The sequence below is a fragment of the Paroedura picta genome, chromosome 1 (genome assembly GCF_049243985.1).
Source record: "Paroedura picta isolate Pp20150507F chromosome 1, Ppicta_v3.0, whole genome shotgun sequence".
In the NCBI taxonomy this organism is placed as follows: Eukaryota; Metazoa; Chordata; class Lepidosauria; order Squamata; family Gekkonidae; genus Paroedura; species Paroedura picta.
Genome location: NC_135369.1, coordinates 102,721,409 through 102,735,640, shown reverse-complemented (window position 1 = coordinate 102,735,640; position 14,232 = coordinate 102,721,409). Strand labels below are relative to the sequence as shown.

At 42.6% G+C, this 14,232-nt stretch overlaps 2 protein-coding genes across 10 annotated transcripts in view; both read right to left on the bottom strand.

Moving 5' to 3' along the window:
- EPM2A (EPM2A glucan phosphatase, laforin) overlaps positions 1–3,798 on the bottom strand; it is a 57,630-nt gene extending 53,832 nt beyond the window's left edge. For 2 of the 6 annotated variants that reach the window (XM_077350745.1, XM_077350737.1), the window contains exon 1: positions 3,463–3,798. In XM_077350745.1, the coding sequence (XP_077206860.1) occupies positions 3,463–3,727 (265 nt within the window). In that variant the 5' untranslated portion in view covers positions 3,728–3,798. The other 4 variants (XM_077350774.1, XM_077350764.1, XM_077350784.1 and 1 more) reach the window with 4 other exon arrangements.
- Positions 3,799–11,109: 7,311 nt separating this feature from the next.
- The window catches only part of FBXO30 (F-box protein 30), a 34,719-nt gene continuing 31,596 nt past the window's right edge, over positions 11,110–14,232 (bottom strand). For all 4 annotated transcript variants that reach the window (XM_077350702.1, XM_077350721.1, XM_077350711.1 and 1 more), the window contains one exon: positions 11,110–13,796. In XM_077350702.1, the coding sequence (XP_077206817.1) occupies positions 13,593–13,796 (204 nt within the window). In that variant the 3' untranslated portion in view covers positions 11,110–13,592. The remainder of the gene's footprint in view (positions 13,797–14,232) is intronic.

The following is a 14,232-nucleotide window of genomic DNA, read 5'->3' as shown; positions in this document are numbered from 1 at the left end:
CAGCGGGAGGGGGGGTCAGGTGAAGTCCACCCAGCATTAGTACTTTATTTCTTCTCTTTTGACTCCCAAGCCAGCATCAGCCTCTCACAAAATGAGCCAAATCTCTGCTGAGAGAAGTGTGGGCTTCTGGAGTGCAGTCACTTTAAAACAGGGAGGGAAGCCTTGCAACTGGGAACCAGGAAGTCTTTGAACTGACATCCTTGCCAATCAGGGAAGACTGCTTTGCTACGTCAGTGTTGGAGGCACAGAGCAGGAAGTTAATTTGCAAAAAGTAGAAATCTACACTTATACTGGTGGTGGTTTTTTTTCAAATATTGCAGCTTATATCCGCTCCTTGGATATCACAGGGAAAGGTAGAGTCACCACGGATCAATCATGCATGTTGCAGAGGGAAAATTTAAGGCGCCCAAAATCAAAATGGAAACAGAATTCAGTGCAAAGGGGAGGGATTTATTCAAGTTGGGAGTAGATAAGAAGCTTCATACAGACTTGACCCTGGATAGCCCAAATAGCTCGATCTCCTCAGATCTCAGAAGATAAGCAGGGTCAATCACGGTTAGCATTTGGATGGGAGACCTCCAAGGAATACCAGGTAATGATGCAGAGGTAAGGTAAAGGTATCCCCTGTGCAAGCACCGAGTCATGTCTGACCCTTGGGGTGACGCCCTCTAGCGTTTTCATGGCAGACTCAATACGGGGTGGTTTGCCAGTGCCTTCCCCAGTCATTACCGTTTACCCCCCAGCAAGTTGGGTACTCATTTTACCGACCTCGGAAGGATGGAAGGCTGAGTCAACCTTGAGCCGGCTGCTGGGATTGAACTCCCAACCTCATGGGCAAAGCTTTCAGGCGGCTGCCTTACCACTCTGCGCCACAAGAGGTAGGCAATGTCAAATCACATCTGAATATCTCTGGCCTCTGAAATCCTGCAGGGTTTTCATAAGTCAGTTGTGACTTGATGGTATGTTCCAAAACTTTTTAGATTGTTAGTTCAGTATAAAGGGGACATGTATTGATTGAAGATGGTTGAAGAAGGTGAAGTATTTTGAATTTGGTGGGGAAGTTTAAAATTGTGAATTTCTTTAAAAGCTAAAGAAGTAATTTCTCAGGTTAAAAACTGAGAAACATTTAAGAATACAATATGAAAAAATTATGGAGGAATCTATTGACTTTTATAGAGAACTTTATACTTCTGATAATCCAGATAAAGAAAAAAGTTATTCTGAAAGAAAAATACCCTGATTAACAAAAGAAGATAAACTTTAACAGAAATCATAGAGCCCCAGAAAATTTTTGCAGCAATACAAAACTTAAAAACAAAAAAATTGTGGAACCAGATTGTCACATTTAGATGTATGTGAAAATATCATAGTGGGGTGGGGTGAGGGGGTGTATGGATGCAAATGACTGTTTCCCCCCCACCCCAGCAATTTAAATTTTAATCAACAATCCTGTCTCTGGCTTTTATTTTCTCTGTTTTTGCACTCCAGAAGCTCCTCCAAAACAGGAAGTTGATGGGAGGATGGCCCCAAAAAGAAATTCTGAAAGGCAATTGGGAGGGTTTTAGGTGATTATGAGGGGGGGGGAAGTGGAGGGAAGAAATAGCTGCCTCCTTGGGAGGAGAGGGAGGGATGCGGTTCCCTGGCAGGAATCTGGGACACATTTTGGCAGCAGCCACAGAACAGAGCCCTTTGGTAATAAAGTCGCCAATGTAATTTGACACTTCAACTTGCTCCGTACCTGGCGAGTTGATTCACTTATTCACTCCACCAACCTGGTAGAATGAGCTCCCAGAAGAGCTAAGGGTCCTGACAGAGCTATCAAGGGTCCGCAGGGCCAGGGGTTTGATTGAGGCCAGGGGTTTGGTTGAGTCCAGAGGGGTGCCCGGAGTTACGAACTGGGGTCCTGCCCAATGTTGAGCACTATACATCTGATGCAGCTATGCCTGAGTGAGTTTGGTTTTGAAGATGCAGTGGAAGATTGAAACAGCTGATTGGAACAGAGGGTAACTTGTTTTAACACCATCTGTGGGATTTTTTTAAGGATATATGTTGTATGGAATTGTGGGTTTTGACTTTAATTTTATATGAGGTACTCTGCTTTTATTGCTTGTAAGCTGCCTCGGGACGACCTAGTCAAGAGAGGTGGGGTATAAATAAAATAAGCTCCTTTTCTCTGGTGGTGAGAGGGGACCTTTGTTCAAAAGCAAGAAATCAGAATAGTGATTTTTTAAATGTGAAAACATCTTATCTGGCAGCCACAGGGAACACCTTTAAACTATGCAATGAAATGTGTTACAGAAGTGGGGAGGGGGAAGAGTGAGGGGGAACTTTCGTGAGGTTTGGGCAGGGTGGATGGCAGGATTCCCTCATCTTGGCAGTGATGCCTGCTCGTACCCCATAAGACAGGGGTAGTCAAACTGTGGCCCTCCAGGGGCTCATGGGAATTGTAGTCCGTGGACATCTAGAGGGCCGCAGTTTGACTACCCCTGCCATAGGGCTATAGTAAAGAGGCAAATCAATGGGGGGGGGGTGGAATGAGGAAAGGAAGCAAGAAAAGGGGAGAATTGGAGTTGGAGAGAAAGGGCTAGAAAAAAAGCAGTAGATGAAGGGGATTGAGAAAGGTGAAAGGGAAGGAAAGCTACCCCCTCCAGGCCCACCACTTCCTACCCCCTCCAGGCCCACCACTGGTCCTTTAGGGAAGGGCGAGTGGGTGGACATGACTATATATTGTTGTCACCTGGTAAATGTTTACCAAATTTAAGAAGATTAAATAATTCCCATCCATTTGGAACACCCTTTCACGCTTGTCAAGAAACTCCAGAATTTCACAAAGCTCTGGCTGAGAAAGCCTAGCTTAGACAAATAAATAAATCTAGGTGTTATCCACATCCTCAAAACTACCAATTTCAATTAGCAGCCTGCCATAAATGCTAAAGCACAAAGATGGGAGAATGGACCCTTAATACACTTCACAAGTTATATACAATATATATCAGTCAATACCTGTAAATGAAATTTTTTGTGCCCTGTGGGATAAAATCCCCCGGACCAAAAGGTTACTGTCCTCTAATTCCCATCGTATTTTCTTCCCAAACAAAACGCATTGATTTTTCTCAACCTTTAGTAACTGAAGGACCCCAAACTCTGATGAAAAACTTATCATAGGTCACTAAACTACCCCCTTCCTTCCTGGCTAGCCCGCTCCGCATACTCGGGAGTCTCTTGCCTAGGCCCTAGGGGACGAGCTGGGGCGCTGTCTTCTGTATAGCAAGGCAATGCACTGGGCTTAGATAATGATGAGCTTGCTCCGCAGACGAGCGGCCGGAGGAACTTTCCTCTTACTGCGCATGGCAGGAGCTGTCACTTCCCCTCCCCCCCCCATCTCGCTACCGGGCAAAGCGGACTACCGGCGGCCGGCCCCGCCCCCTTCCTCCGAGGAGCCAGTCCTGAGTTTGCCGTTACCTTCCCAAACGGCCTCTCCCGTCTCGCGCCGCCTGAGGAACTTGTACCAGAAAGTGCACGAGGCCTCTTCTTCAGGAAGGGCCACCTCCGTCAGCCACAGCACCGGCTCTTGCGCAGGCAGAGGAGCCAATGGCCGGGCCGGTTTCATAGTCAGCGCGTGCTGGGGGTCCCAATGACCCATCTCCGGCCGGGAGCCTGACAAGCACAGCGCCGTGCCGCCTTCGGCCAGCCTGGCTGGCACGATCACCCCGAAGCGGAACAGCATGGGAGAGAACTAGCCCTTTAAGAAACCTCCGTCCTAATCGTAGAAGTATCTGTGCCTGGATTCCCTCCCTCGGCCGCTAGAGGGGGAAAGAGAGACTTACGTTGCGCCGTCACTTGCACGTGCGTCTGATGCAGCCTATCAAAAGCAGGAGAAGCAGCACTCTATGACTCGGAGGCAAAGCGTGCGGCTGAGGCGAGGCGGCGGTGCGAGGATTTGAGGGAAGGCGCCGTGTTTTCAAAAGGTCTCCTAATCGGTGCACGTCTACCTGTTCAGTGCATATTACCCTTTCTTCCTCCAAGGAGATAGGTTCAGGTGGGTGTCCACGTTGGTCTGAAATAGAACAACAAAAATTGAGTCCAATAGCATCTTTAAAACCAACAAAGATTTATTGATGAAGAGTGCCAGCACTCAAAAGCTCATGCCCTGTTCCCCCCCACCCTCCCCTCAGAATTCAATCAATAAGCCACCCCCCTCAGAATCCCATCAACAAGCCCTGGACCTGTTTGTGTTATGATTGTTTATTGTTATACTGTGTTGTGTTTGGTTGCAATTGTTGGTTATTGGTGTACATGTTCTACAGACTGTTTTATGTATGGTTCTCTGTTATAATGTAAACCGCCCTGAGCCTCCGGGGAGGGCGGTATAAAAGTATGATAAATAAATAAATAAATAAATAAATAAATAAATAAATAAATAAATCTTTGTGAGTCTTAACGATGGTATTCGACTCTGTTTTTGTTGTTCAAGGAGATATAGATTGATAGGTGGATGTAGGTATGTCCTTAATAGAAATAGAGAGACGCTTACATACAGGGCTGTTTGGACCCATTGGGGCCAGGCCCACCAGCAAGCACAAGGAGACTTGCAGCACCAGATTCCCATGCCTTATCTTGGACTGGCTGTTTGCTATATTTCAACCAAAAAAGAACCCACAATTCCTCACAAAGACAGGAAATGGCTGTTGAATAAATTCTTCCAAACGAAGAGATTTTTCTAAAGTTATTCCAATATCACGAGTAATCAAAACAAGTTCCTAAGTAATAAACCTATTTTCCAAGAGCTTCTTCAGTGATTACTCCTTGGTACATAGATGGCTTATCACAAGAAATTTCCTAGTATCACTTCTTATTCAATAGTTCACATATGGAGTCTGTTTTCACAGAAAACAATATCCTTTATCTTTCTGCTACAACAGCAGCTACTGGGATGTACTAAAACGAGGGACAGCGACTGCCCATAGACAATACATGACTGCCCATAGAAAATACATACCTGCCTGTAGGGAAGAAGGCAAAGCATGCCTGCCCGTAAGAAAAACAGCAAAACATGTCTAGCCTTAAAGAATAATGGAAAGCACACCTGCTGGTAGGAAACAGGGCAAAGCACACCTGCCGATAGAAAACAAGGCAAAGCACGCCTGCACATAGGGAATAATGGAAAGCACCCCGGCCCAGTTATTTCTCCCAGTTATTTCTCCCCATTCCCATGCAACTGGACCCAGTAGCTAGCACTTTGCAACAGATTTGTCCATGTAGATGCTTCCGGGGAGAGGGGATGAGGGAAATCTGGACATGAGCAGATAAAGGTAAGTTGGCTGTGGGTTGTGAGAGAAGCCAGAGGAGGGGAGAAACTATAGGGTTCTCAAGGGAAAGAGGAAAGGTTGGGGGGGGGGGGGAGAGAGATTGGAAAATGAGATCACTCCTGTAATTCCTCTGCTTGATTTGAGGTATAATCCAAACAAGAAGCTGAACGGACATGTAATAACCCCTTCCTGTAGTCAGGAATATCAACATCAACATCAGTGTATGGATGATACAAATTCACACACAATAGTACATTTGCAGTATCTTTTTTTGAATCCTACGAGCAGGGGCTGTACTTCAAAAGCACTATAAATTCTAGGAATGCCCACCACCCCCTAGTGTGGATTATTCCTAATTTATAGCAATGCCAGTTTTGTCACTCTTTAAAGGCAATAATGGCCCCACTCCTCAAAATACCCCTCTGAACCAAAGATATGTAGTTACTCTTTCAAAGATTTCTTCCAAACGCTTGCAAATCATAGAATCATAGAGTTGGAAGGGGCCATACAGGCCATCTAGTCCAACCCCCCTGCTCTACACAGGATCAGCCCAAAGCATCCTAAAGCATCCAAAAGTGTGTATCCAAACTTTGCTTGAAGATTGCCAGTGAGGGAGAGCTCATAAGCTCTTTAAGCAGCCTATTCCACTGCTGAACTACTCTGACTGTGAATTTTTTTCCCTGATATCTACCCTATATCATTGTACTTGTAGTTTAAGCCCATAACTGCGTGTCCTTTCCTCTGCAGCCAATGGGAACAGCATCCTGCCCTCCTCCAAATGACAACCTTTCAAATACTTAAAGAGGGCTATCATGTCCCCTCTCAACCTCCTTTTCTCCTGGCTGAACATTCCCAAGTCCCTCAACCTCTCTTCATAGGGCTTGGTCCCTTGGCCCCAGATCATTCTCGTCGCTCTCCTCTGTACCCTTTCAATTTTATCTACGTCCTTGAAGTGAGGCCTCCAGATCTGCACACAGTACTCCAGGTGTGGTCTGACCAATGCCGTATACAATGGGACTATGACATCTTGTGATTTTTATGTGATGCCCCTGTTGATACAGCCCAAAATGGCATTTGTCTTTTTACCGCTGCATCACACTGCCTGCTCATGTTTAGTTTACAATCCACAAGTACCCCAAGGTCTCGTTCACACACAGTGTTACCTAGAAGCGTATCCCCCATCCAGTAGGCATGCTTTTCATTTTTCTGACCTAGATGCAGAACTTTACACTTATCTTTATTAAATTGCATCTTGTTCTCATTTGCCCATTTTTCCATTGTGTTAAGATCTCGTTGAACTCTGTCTCTATCTTCAGGAGTATTTGTCAGTCCTCCCAATTTGGTGTCATCTGCAAACTTAATGAGTAGTCCCTCCACCCCTTCATTTAGATCATTAAAAAAATGCGTTAAAAAGGACCGGACCGAGCCCTGAGCCCTGAGGTACCCTGCTATTCACCTCCCTCCAGTCTGATGAAACACGATTGACAACAACTCTTTGAGTGCGGTTCTCTCACCAATTCCCTATCCACCTATCTGAAAATCCAGATTGCAGTCCTTCAATTTATCCATCAGAACATCATGGGGAACCTTATCAAAAGCTTTACTAAAATCCAAGGAAACAACATCAACCGAATTTCCACGATCCAGCAAACCTGCTACTTGGCCAAAAAAGGAAACCAGGTTGGTCTGGCAGGACCTGTTGGAGACAAATCCATGCTGACTTCCTTGGATCACGAAATTGTCCTCCAGATGTTTGCAGATCGCTCCCTTTAATATCTGCTCCATTATCTTCCCCACAACAGAGGTCAGACTCACTGGTCTGTAGTTTCCCGGGTCATCCTTCCTCCCTTTTTTGAAGATTGGAATAATGTTTGCTCTCTTCCAGTCCTCCGGGACATCTCCAGTCCTTAAAGAGGTCTTGAAGATGATGGACAAGGGTTCTTCAAGTTATCCGGAAAGTTCTTTGAGCACTCTTGGGTGCATTTCATCCAGCCCAGGGGATTTGAACTCATCCAGTGCAGCTAAATGCCTCTCAACAACCTCTGTCCATGTCAACCTGCCATCCAGACACTATCCCTTGGCTACTGCCATCTCTAGATGTGCCTAAACCCTTTCACCTGTGGGAAAAAAACAGATGTAAAATAGGCGCTGAGCCTTTCTGCTTTCTCTGCATCCTCCATTAGAGTTTGTCCATCTGCACTCAACAGTGGGCCTATTGCCTCCTTTACTTTACTTTTGCTCCTCACATAACTGAAAAATCGTTTCTTGTTACAATGGGCTTCCCTGGCCAATCTTAGCTCACTCTCAGCTTTGGCCTTTCTGATGATTGATCTACAGTGCCTAGTAACTTGTAGGTACTCTTCTTTAGAGCTCTGTCCTTCCCTCCATTTCCTGAACTTTTCCCTTTTCTTTCTTAGTTCCTCTTGAAGTTCTCTGTTCATCCAAATAGATGAACTCCTTAGAGCTCCTGCAATGTTTTCGTCTTTCTGGGATAGTCATTGATTGAGCATGCAATAGCTCTTGTTTGAGTAGTGCCTACCCTTCACATGCTCCCTTCCCTTCCAGCATTCTCATCCATGGTATGACACTCATCATGTCTCTGAGTTTATTAAAGTTTGCCCTATGAAAATCCAACATCCTCATCTGGCTACAAGCTTCCTCCCCCCCCCCCAATCTCAAAAGGAATTCTATGAGGACATGTCACTTCCCCCTAGGGTCCCCACCTCCTTCACCCCATCCACCAACTCTTGCCTTTGGTCAGTATTAAGTCCAGTATGGCTGAACCTCTTGTGGGTTCATCTACCATTTGATAAATGAAATTGTCAGCTAGGCAGGTCAGAAAGCTAAGCAAATGTTTGCTTAGCTTTCTAAAAGTTTTTGCCTGTGATTCCTGATACACTGCATTAAAACTACATGTAAAAGGAAAACATTTAAAAATGTTCCTATGATCTTTTAGTCTTGTCACTTAGAAGCCTATATTCAATCTTATGTAATTTGCAAGCTATGCAAATATGTATCTTAATATCTGGATTCTCAAAATCTAATTAATCATAGGAGCACATATGACTGTACAATAGTAAGTATTAAGTACAAGGGAGAGGGGGAACCAGGAAAAATTGGTTGTGAGAAGATTTTGGCCAGGAAATCCCCCCCCCCTCTTCCCCCAGTTCTTCCAGTGGAAAACCTGGGAAATTGTAGAGAACACTAAAAAAAAATATTACACTTTGTTTTGGAAAGATCGATATGCTAAAGGCAAAGTTTTCTCACCCAAAATTATAGCAGTTAAAAGGCTAAAGACTTTTTCAATTTTCTTTTGGAGAAAGTTATTTAGCAGAACTAAACATTCCTATGAATTATGTTCATTTTAAATGAGAAAAACCTTGTCTAAAAGTACATTTTACTCATTCTGAAAGTATAGTGCATATTTTCTAATTTTTTTAATGAACATTTGTTTGTAAATGTGTAGTATGCAAATTTTTATGTACAGCAATCCACATCTACAGCATTAGATAAAAGATTCCTGTACAGACAAGTACATTCATACATTTTAAAAATGTAAATAATTTTGGCAACAATTTTGCTTAGAGCAGTGGAAAACTAAAATGTAACAATATCAAAATACCCTGTGACTACATTTGTCAAACTATACTTTGTTTATTACAGAAATTGTTTTCTACTTTGAACTTTTATTTTTTCCTACCTCTGACCCATTATGCATGAGTCAGAATGTCCACGCTGGCGGCAGCAGGGCATCGGGGAAAATCCCTGATTATGCATGCCCCTGCCACTAGCGCAGGCACGGGCCGGCCCAGGGCCAAGGAAGGCCTGCGGTATGGAAACACAGGAACGTCCATGGTTTCCTGGATACCATGGTCACCTGCAGGGGCTGGGGCGGGCCGGCGTTGTGCCCTCATCATAGCCCCCCCCATTCCCCTTGGCTGCTGCCACTTAACCTGCCCGGCAATGTTCCAGGCTTCCTGGCCCCGGCACACAGCACATTTATGCACGCTAGGCCGGGGCAGCCCCTTACCCCCCGTCCCCGTGCATACACGAGGAACAGCACAGCAGCAGCGCGGAGTAGCTGCCGCCGTGCACAATGGGTCTTTGAGAGGGCAAAACTCAGTAGATGTCCTAAGGGAGAATAGGTGCAGCAGTTTGTAAGTATATGTGGTTTTTCTTATAGAAAATATAAGAAAAGCTATAGCTCTAAATTCCATAGTACACGTAAATGAGTAAAAAGTTTAGATTTGATAGGAAAATAAGTACTGCATGTACCTATTTTATTTTTTCCCTCCTCCCAAATTCCAGACATTTTAAATCTATGTTTATAAAGCTTTCCTACATTTTGAGCTTGGACACTAAAATGACATGCAGGTTCACTAGCATCCATTAAGAGTTGTGAGAAACATTTGAGATCTCCGAATAATTAAATGTTAAAACAGAATGACTGTTAAATGGTCTATTGCATCACAAATCTACAACATAAAAAACAAGAACAATATAATCCAGCTTCCAGCAAATTTTTACAAGTCAAGTGTATTGAGGGATAGGACATTCTCATTCTACATTCTTGATAGTGATATTCACCTCCTTAAATATGAAGCTGCCTTATACTGAATCAGACCATGAGTTCATTGAGGTTAGTACATCTACTCAGACTAGCAGTGGCTCCAGGTTCTCAGGCAGAATTCCTTTATGTCGTCTATTTACTTGGTGTAGTGGTTAAGAGTGGCTGCTTCTAATCTGGCGAGCTGGGTTTAAATCCCAATTCCCCCATATGCAGCCAGCTGGGTGACCTTGGTCTCATCACAGCACAGACAGAACTGTTCAGACTGAGCAATATCAGGGCTCTCTCAGCCTCACAGGGCATCCTGTTGTGGGGAGAAGAAAGCATTTGTAAGCCACTTTGAGACTCCTGGTAAAGTGGCATACAAAACTCCCAGCTCTTGTCTCTGTAATTGAATGTACCAGGGATTGAACCTATACCAAGCAGGTGCTCTACCACTAAGCCACAGCATCTCCCCTGTGTATGAGCTTGCCTCTTAAATATCTTGATGCCAAGTCTACCCACTACCAACGAATTGCAATACTACATCATCATCATCCCAAATAAAAGGGAATTTATAATCAAGAGCAGCTCACCAATTAACTAGCATATTCCGTGGCCCTAGAAAGCTGCCCAGCAACCACTAATTAAATGACTGCCTTTTCCTATTGGTGGAATATTCCCTACTCAGGGGCAATTGCAGCTCTTACTAAGATGTCTTGCACCCCACCCCACAGTTTCAGGCCTGATGTGAAGGAAGCCTCTAACAGCAACTGAGATAAGGAACACATTTTGCTCTCTGTGTGTTGAGGGGCAGCCATCACAGCTGCTCTTCTGAGAGTGACACAGGGGTGTCTGTGGCTCCACACATTTCTTTGGAAGGGGCATGCATGAGGGGAGGGGGAGCTTTCCCCTTCAACCTCACAGCCAGCAAACCCAGTGTTGGAAATATCTCTTGGGATTTGGGAGAAGAGCCCCAAAAGGGTACAATGCCTCAGAATTCGCCCTCCAAAGCAGGCATTTTCGCCTGGGGAGCCGATCTTTGTAGTCAAGAGATGAGCAGTGATGGCAGAGACAAAGAGTGGCCTCCAGACTGGGGTGGGGGCTGTGTCATGGGTGTGTCCCACCTAGGTAATGGGCTTTGGCCAGCCCAGCAACCATTTTCTAGATCTTGTATTTTTCTGTGCAGCAGGCTTTATTGCAAATAGATCATAAATGTGATCAAGAGGGAAAAAATCAAACACAAATAAGAGGGAAATGGCAAATGTATTTAATTAGGATAATATCAGACACTGAAAAATGATATTAACTGAAAAATTTTTAAAGGTGAACAGTGTCGTATTGGTAAGAGAAACAACTGGTAAATAAAGGCAAAGCAACAGGGAACCAAACCCTAAGAGAGACTTGGCAAACACTTAAAATGTAAGTAGAAGGGAACAAAGAAAGTAAAGTAATGACAAACTATATACTACTGCTTGTTTTTTGTAAAACTGCACAGCAGTATAAAATACTAGTCTTCTAGATTTGTATTTAATTCCTGCACACAAGTATACAAAAAAGATTATTTTGAACAGCATTATATTTTTAATAGCTCTGGATTTTAAAGTTTTAAGTGTCTAGATTCAAAAATAAAAGTGCATGTAATGTTGACAATGAAGTATTCAAAATACTTATTGCGACACAACTGAACTGAGTTAGTTATTAATCATAGGTTTTAACAGCTTAGAGAACCTTCCAGCCTGAGCATCAGCAGTATTCACTCAAAGGGCCAAGACACTTTCCCCCCACACCCTAACAGGACAAAAAGGAAAAGAATACAGAAATACACACAAATAAGGTACTTAACGGATGAACACAATACAGGAAACCGCTTTTAAAACCTATTGAGGGAATAGTTTTCTTTTTTTCAGAGACATATTTTTAGAAAAAAAGAGAGGCAACAAGCATCAAAGATGTATTGCTGAAGAAAAACACTACCTAAGCCTCGGTTGGTCACACCAACAAAAGAAGACTCAGTGTGTTATCAAGGCTTCTTTCTTCTCCCAATTATTACAATTTCGGATGATGCTCAACTATCAATAGAAGACCAGATCCTGCAGGGCTGAAGAAAAATTCTCTAGGCCCTTCAAATGAGAAAGGCAGCTTTGTGAGAATAGTTAACTGATCCCACTGTCCAGGCATTCCAGAAAATAGATAAAGCAAGTATTCAGAACTCCAGTGGTCTCAAGATATGGCACTAGATAATGAGGCTTAATTTTTTTAAAAGGGGACAGTCCAAGTTACGAATAAGATATTATTTCCCAGACTGGAATCATGTATGCTGTAGATGTGTATTTTTGTATACAAAAGACTATTACAAATATGAGGCCATTTCTGCAATAAACTTTTCAATACTTTTCCTCTTAAAATGGAACACACTATTTATAGATTACAACCTTGATCTGTTTTTAGTCTGTGGCACAGAATTACCAAGTGCAACACCCCCCCACCCACACTCCCCAGGTAATATCATGTATGAAAGCCTCCAAGTTATAGTATAGTTAAAGTATAGTTAAAGGCATAATTACAGTAAACATTAAACACAGTGTCTTCAATGGAAGACTATGGAAAAATGTGAAGTTGTGAAATGGATGAACATGCATTTATGATATACTTTATGCAACAAATGGATTCTCATCTTATAAAGATGGCATACCAGCACCCATCTCATCTAAACTCATTTGTTTGGAAATAAGTTCCACTGGTTTCAGTGGAGCTTACTTAAGCGTGTTCAGAATCAGAGTCTTATAGAATTTAAAATAGCCTTGATGCCATGTACTACATCTGTAGGCATGTTAACAGGATGCTCTCTCATCATCATAGATCATAAGCCCTTCATTAGGTTTATTCATCTAAAATTATAAATCCTGTATATCTGGTTTACAGGAAGCTAAGGGAATTTTGTTTACATTTACCTTACTCATTAACAGGAAGTTCTCTCAACTGCAAGTGTAGGTGTAAGTATACAAGAAACCAATTTTTCTTCATAAGGCTGTTCACAGTAACATATTGATCATCAGGAACACATTATTTATAAACATCTCTGCTGCAGTTCAATTCAATTAAAATCAAGGGGAGTCAAACCATTGCCTTCAAAGAACTGAGGATTGTCTCCCTTATTCATTTGCAGTCACTAAAAGCACATGTCCTATATCACCTCAAGCAGATACTAATTTCAGCTGAGACAGTGTATTTTGAGAGGCCACAGAAGTAAAGAAGAAAAATAACTGTTTAAGATATGCACAGCTAAATTATGTTCAGCATTTAACCTTTTAAATGTCTTATATCTGCAGATTTCTTAATCTGCAAAATGACCAAACATACAAGCTATTTAGTCAGATTCCTGTCTCAACGTAATTCAAGTTCCTGTCTGAAAATGTGCATCTCTCTAAAAGTCTGAAATCAATAAAAGGGAAATGGGCACCATTAAGTTGGAAAAAATCCCTAAAGAAAAATCTGTAAATTATATAAATTATATAAAACTACCCTGTCCAGCAAGTTCCATAATTTTCAAACATTAAGGCAATTTTCATTAATTCTAACCAGACAGTGTTATAAAAAATAAATGCCACTTCAAAACATTATGTACATAATGACAGTAGATTTATCTAGAAATCTTTAGTAAATTAATAAAGTGTCACAATGTTACAGAGGTTACATCAGGTGCTTGAGTATGTGCAATTGAAGAAACTTCATATTTAAAGTACAGGTTTCAAGACAGAGCGCAGTGAACGTCCTTCTTTTGTAAGCTCTCGTGTGACACACATACATGGCAGTGGCACAGCCTCTTCCCGTCTTTCTACAGCATTGTAACTACATTTCTTCAAGTGGTCAGCCATGCTTACGATGTCAGCAAATTTCCATTCATTTACAGTACAAAAAGCTGTGCTGAAGCGCCATACCTAGAAAATAGAAATAGTATTACAGACTGCATTTGTATTTTAGCAAGGCACTATGGGTGACATGGATGAAAAGAACTGATGTTTGAATAGCAAAATAATACATGACAAATATGTGATACACAATAGTAATAACATGCACTAGCCAAATAAACGGACAATTGGTTGGGTACAGACATATCTTAGATCCTATTATTTGCTTGTATTTGTGCCACACCCCATTCGTTGCAGAGGCAGCACTGTGCTACAGAGCATTTTTCTCTTCTAATAGGCACTTTTAGGCTTACCGATAGACACCGCTCTTGCAGACATGCTTAGCATCTAATGAACATATTCCACAGTAAACTGTGTCTTCAAAAGAACAGGGTAAGATGCAAGCATGGCTTGGTATTCAAACCATAATGCTGTTTGATTCATAATTCTATGGTGGGCATATGAA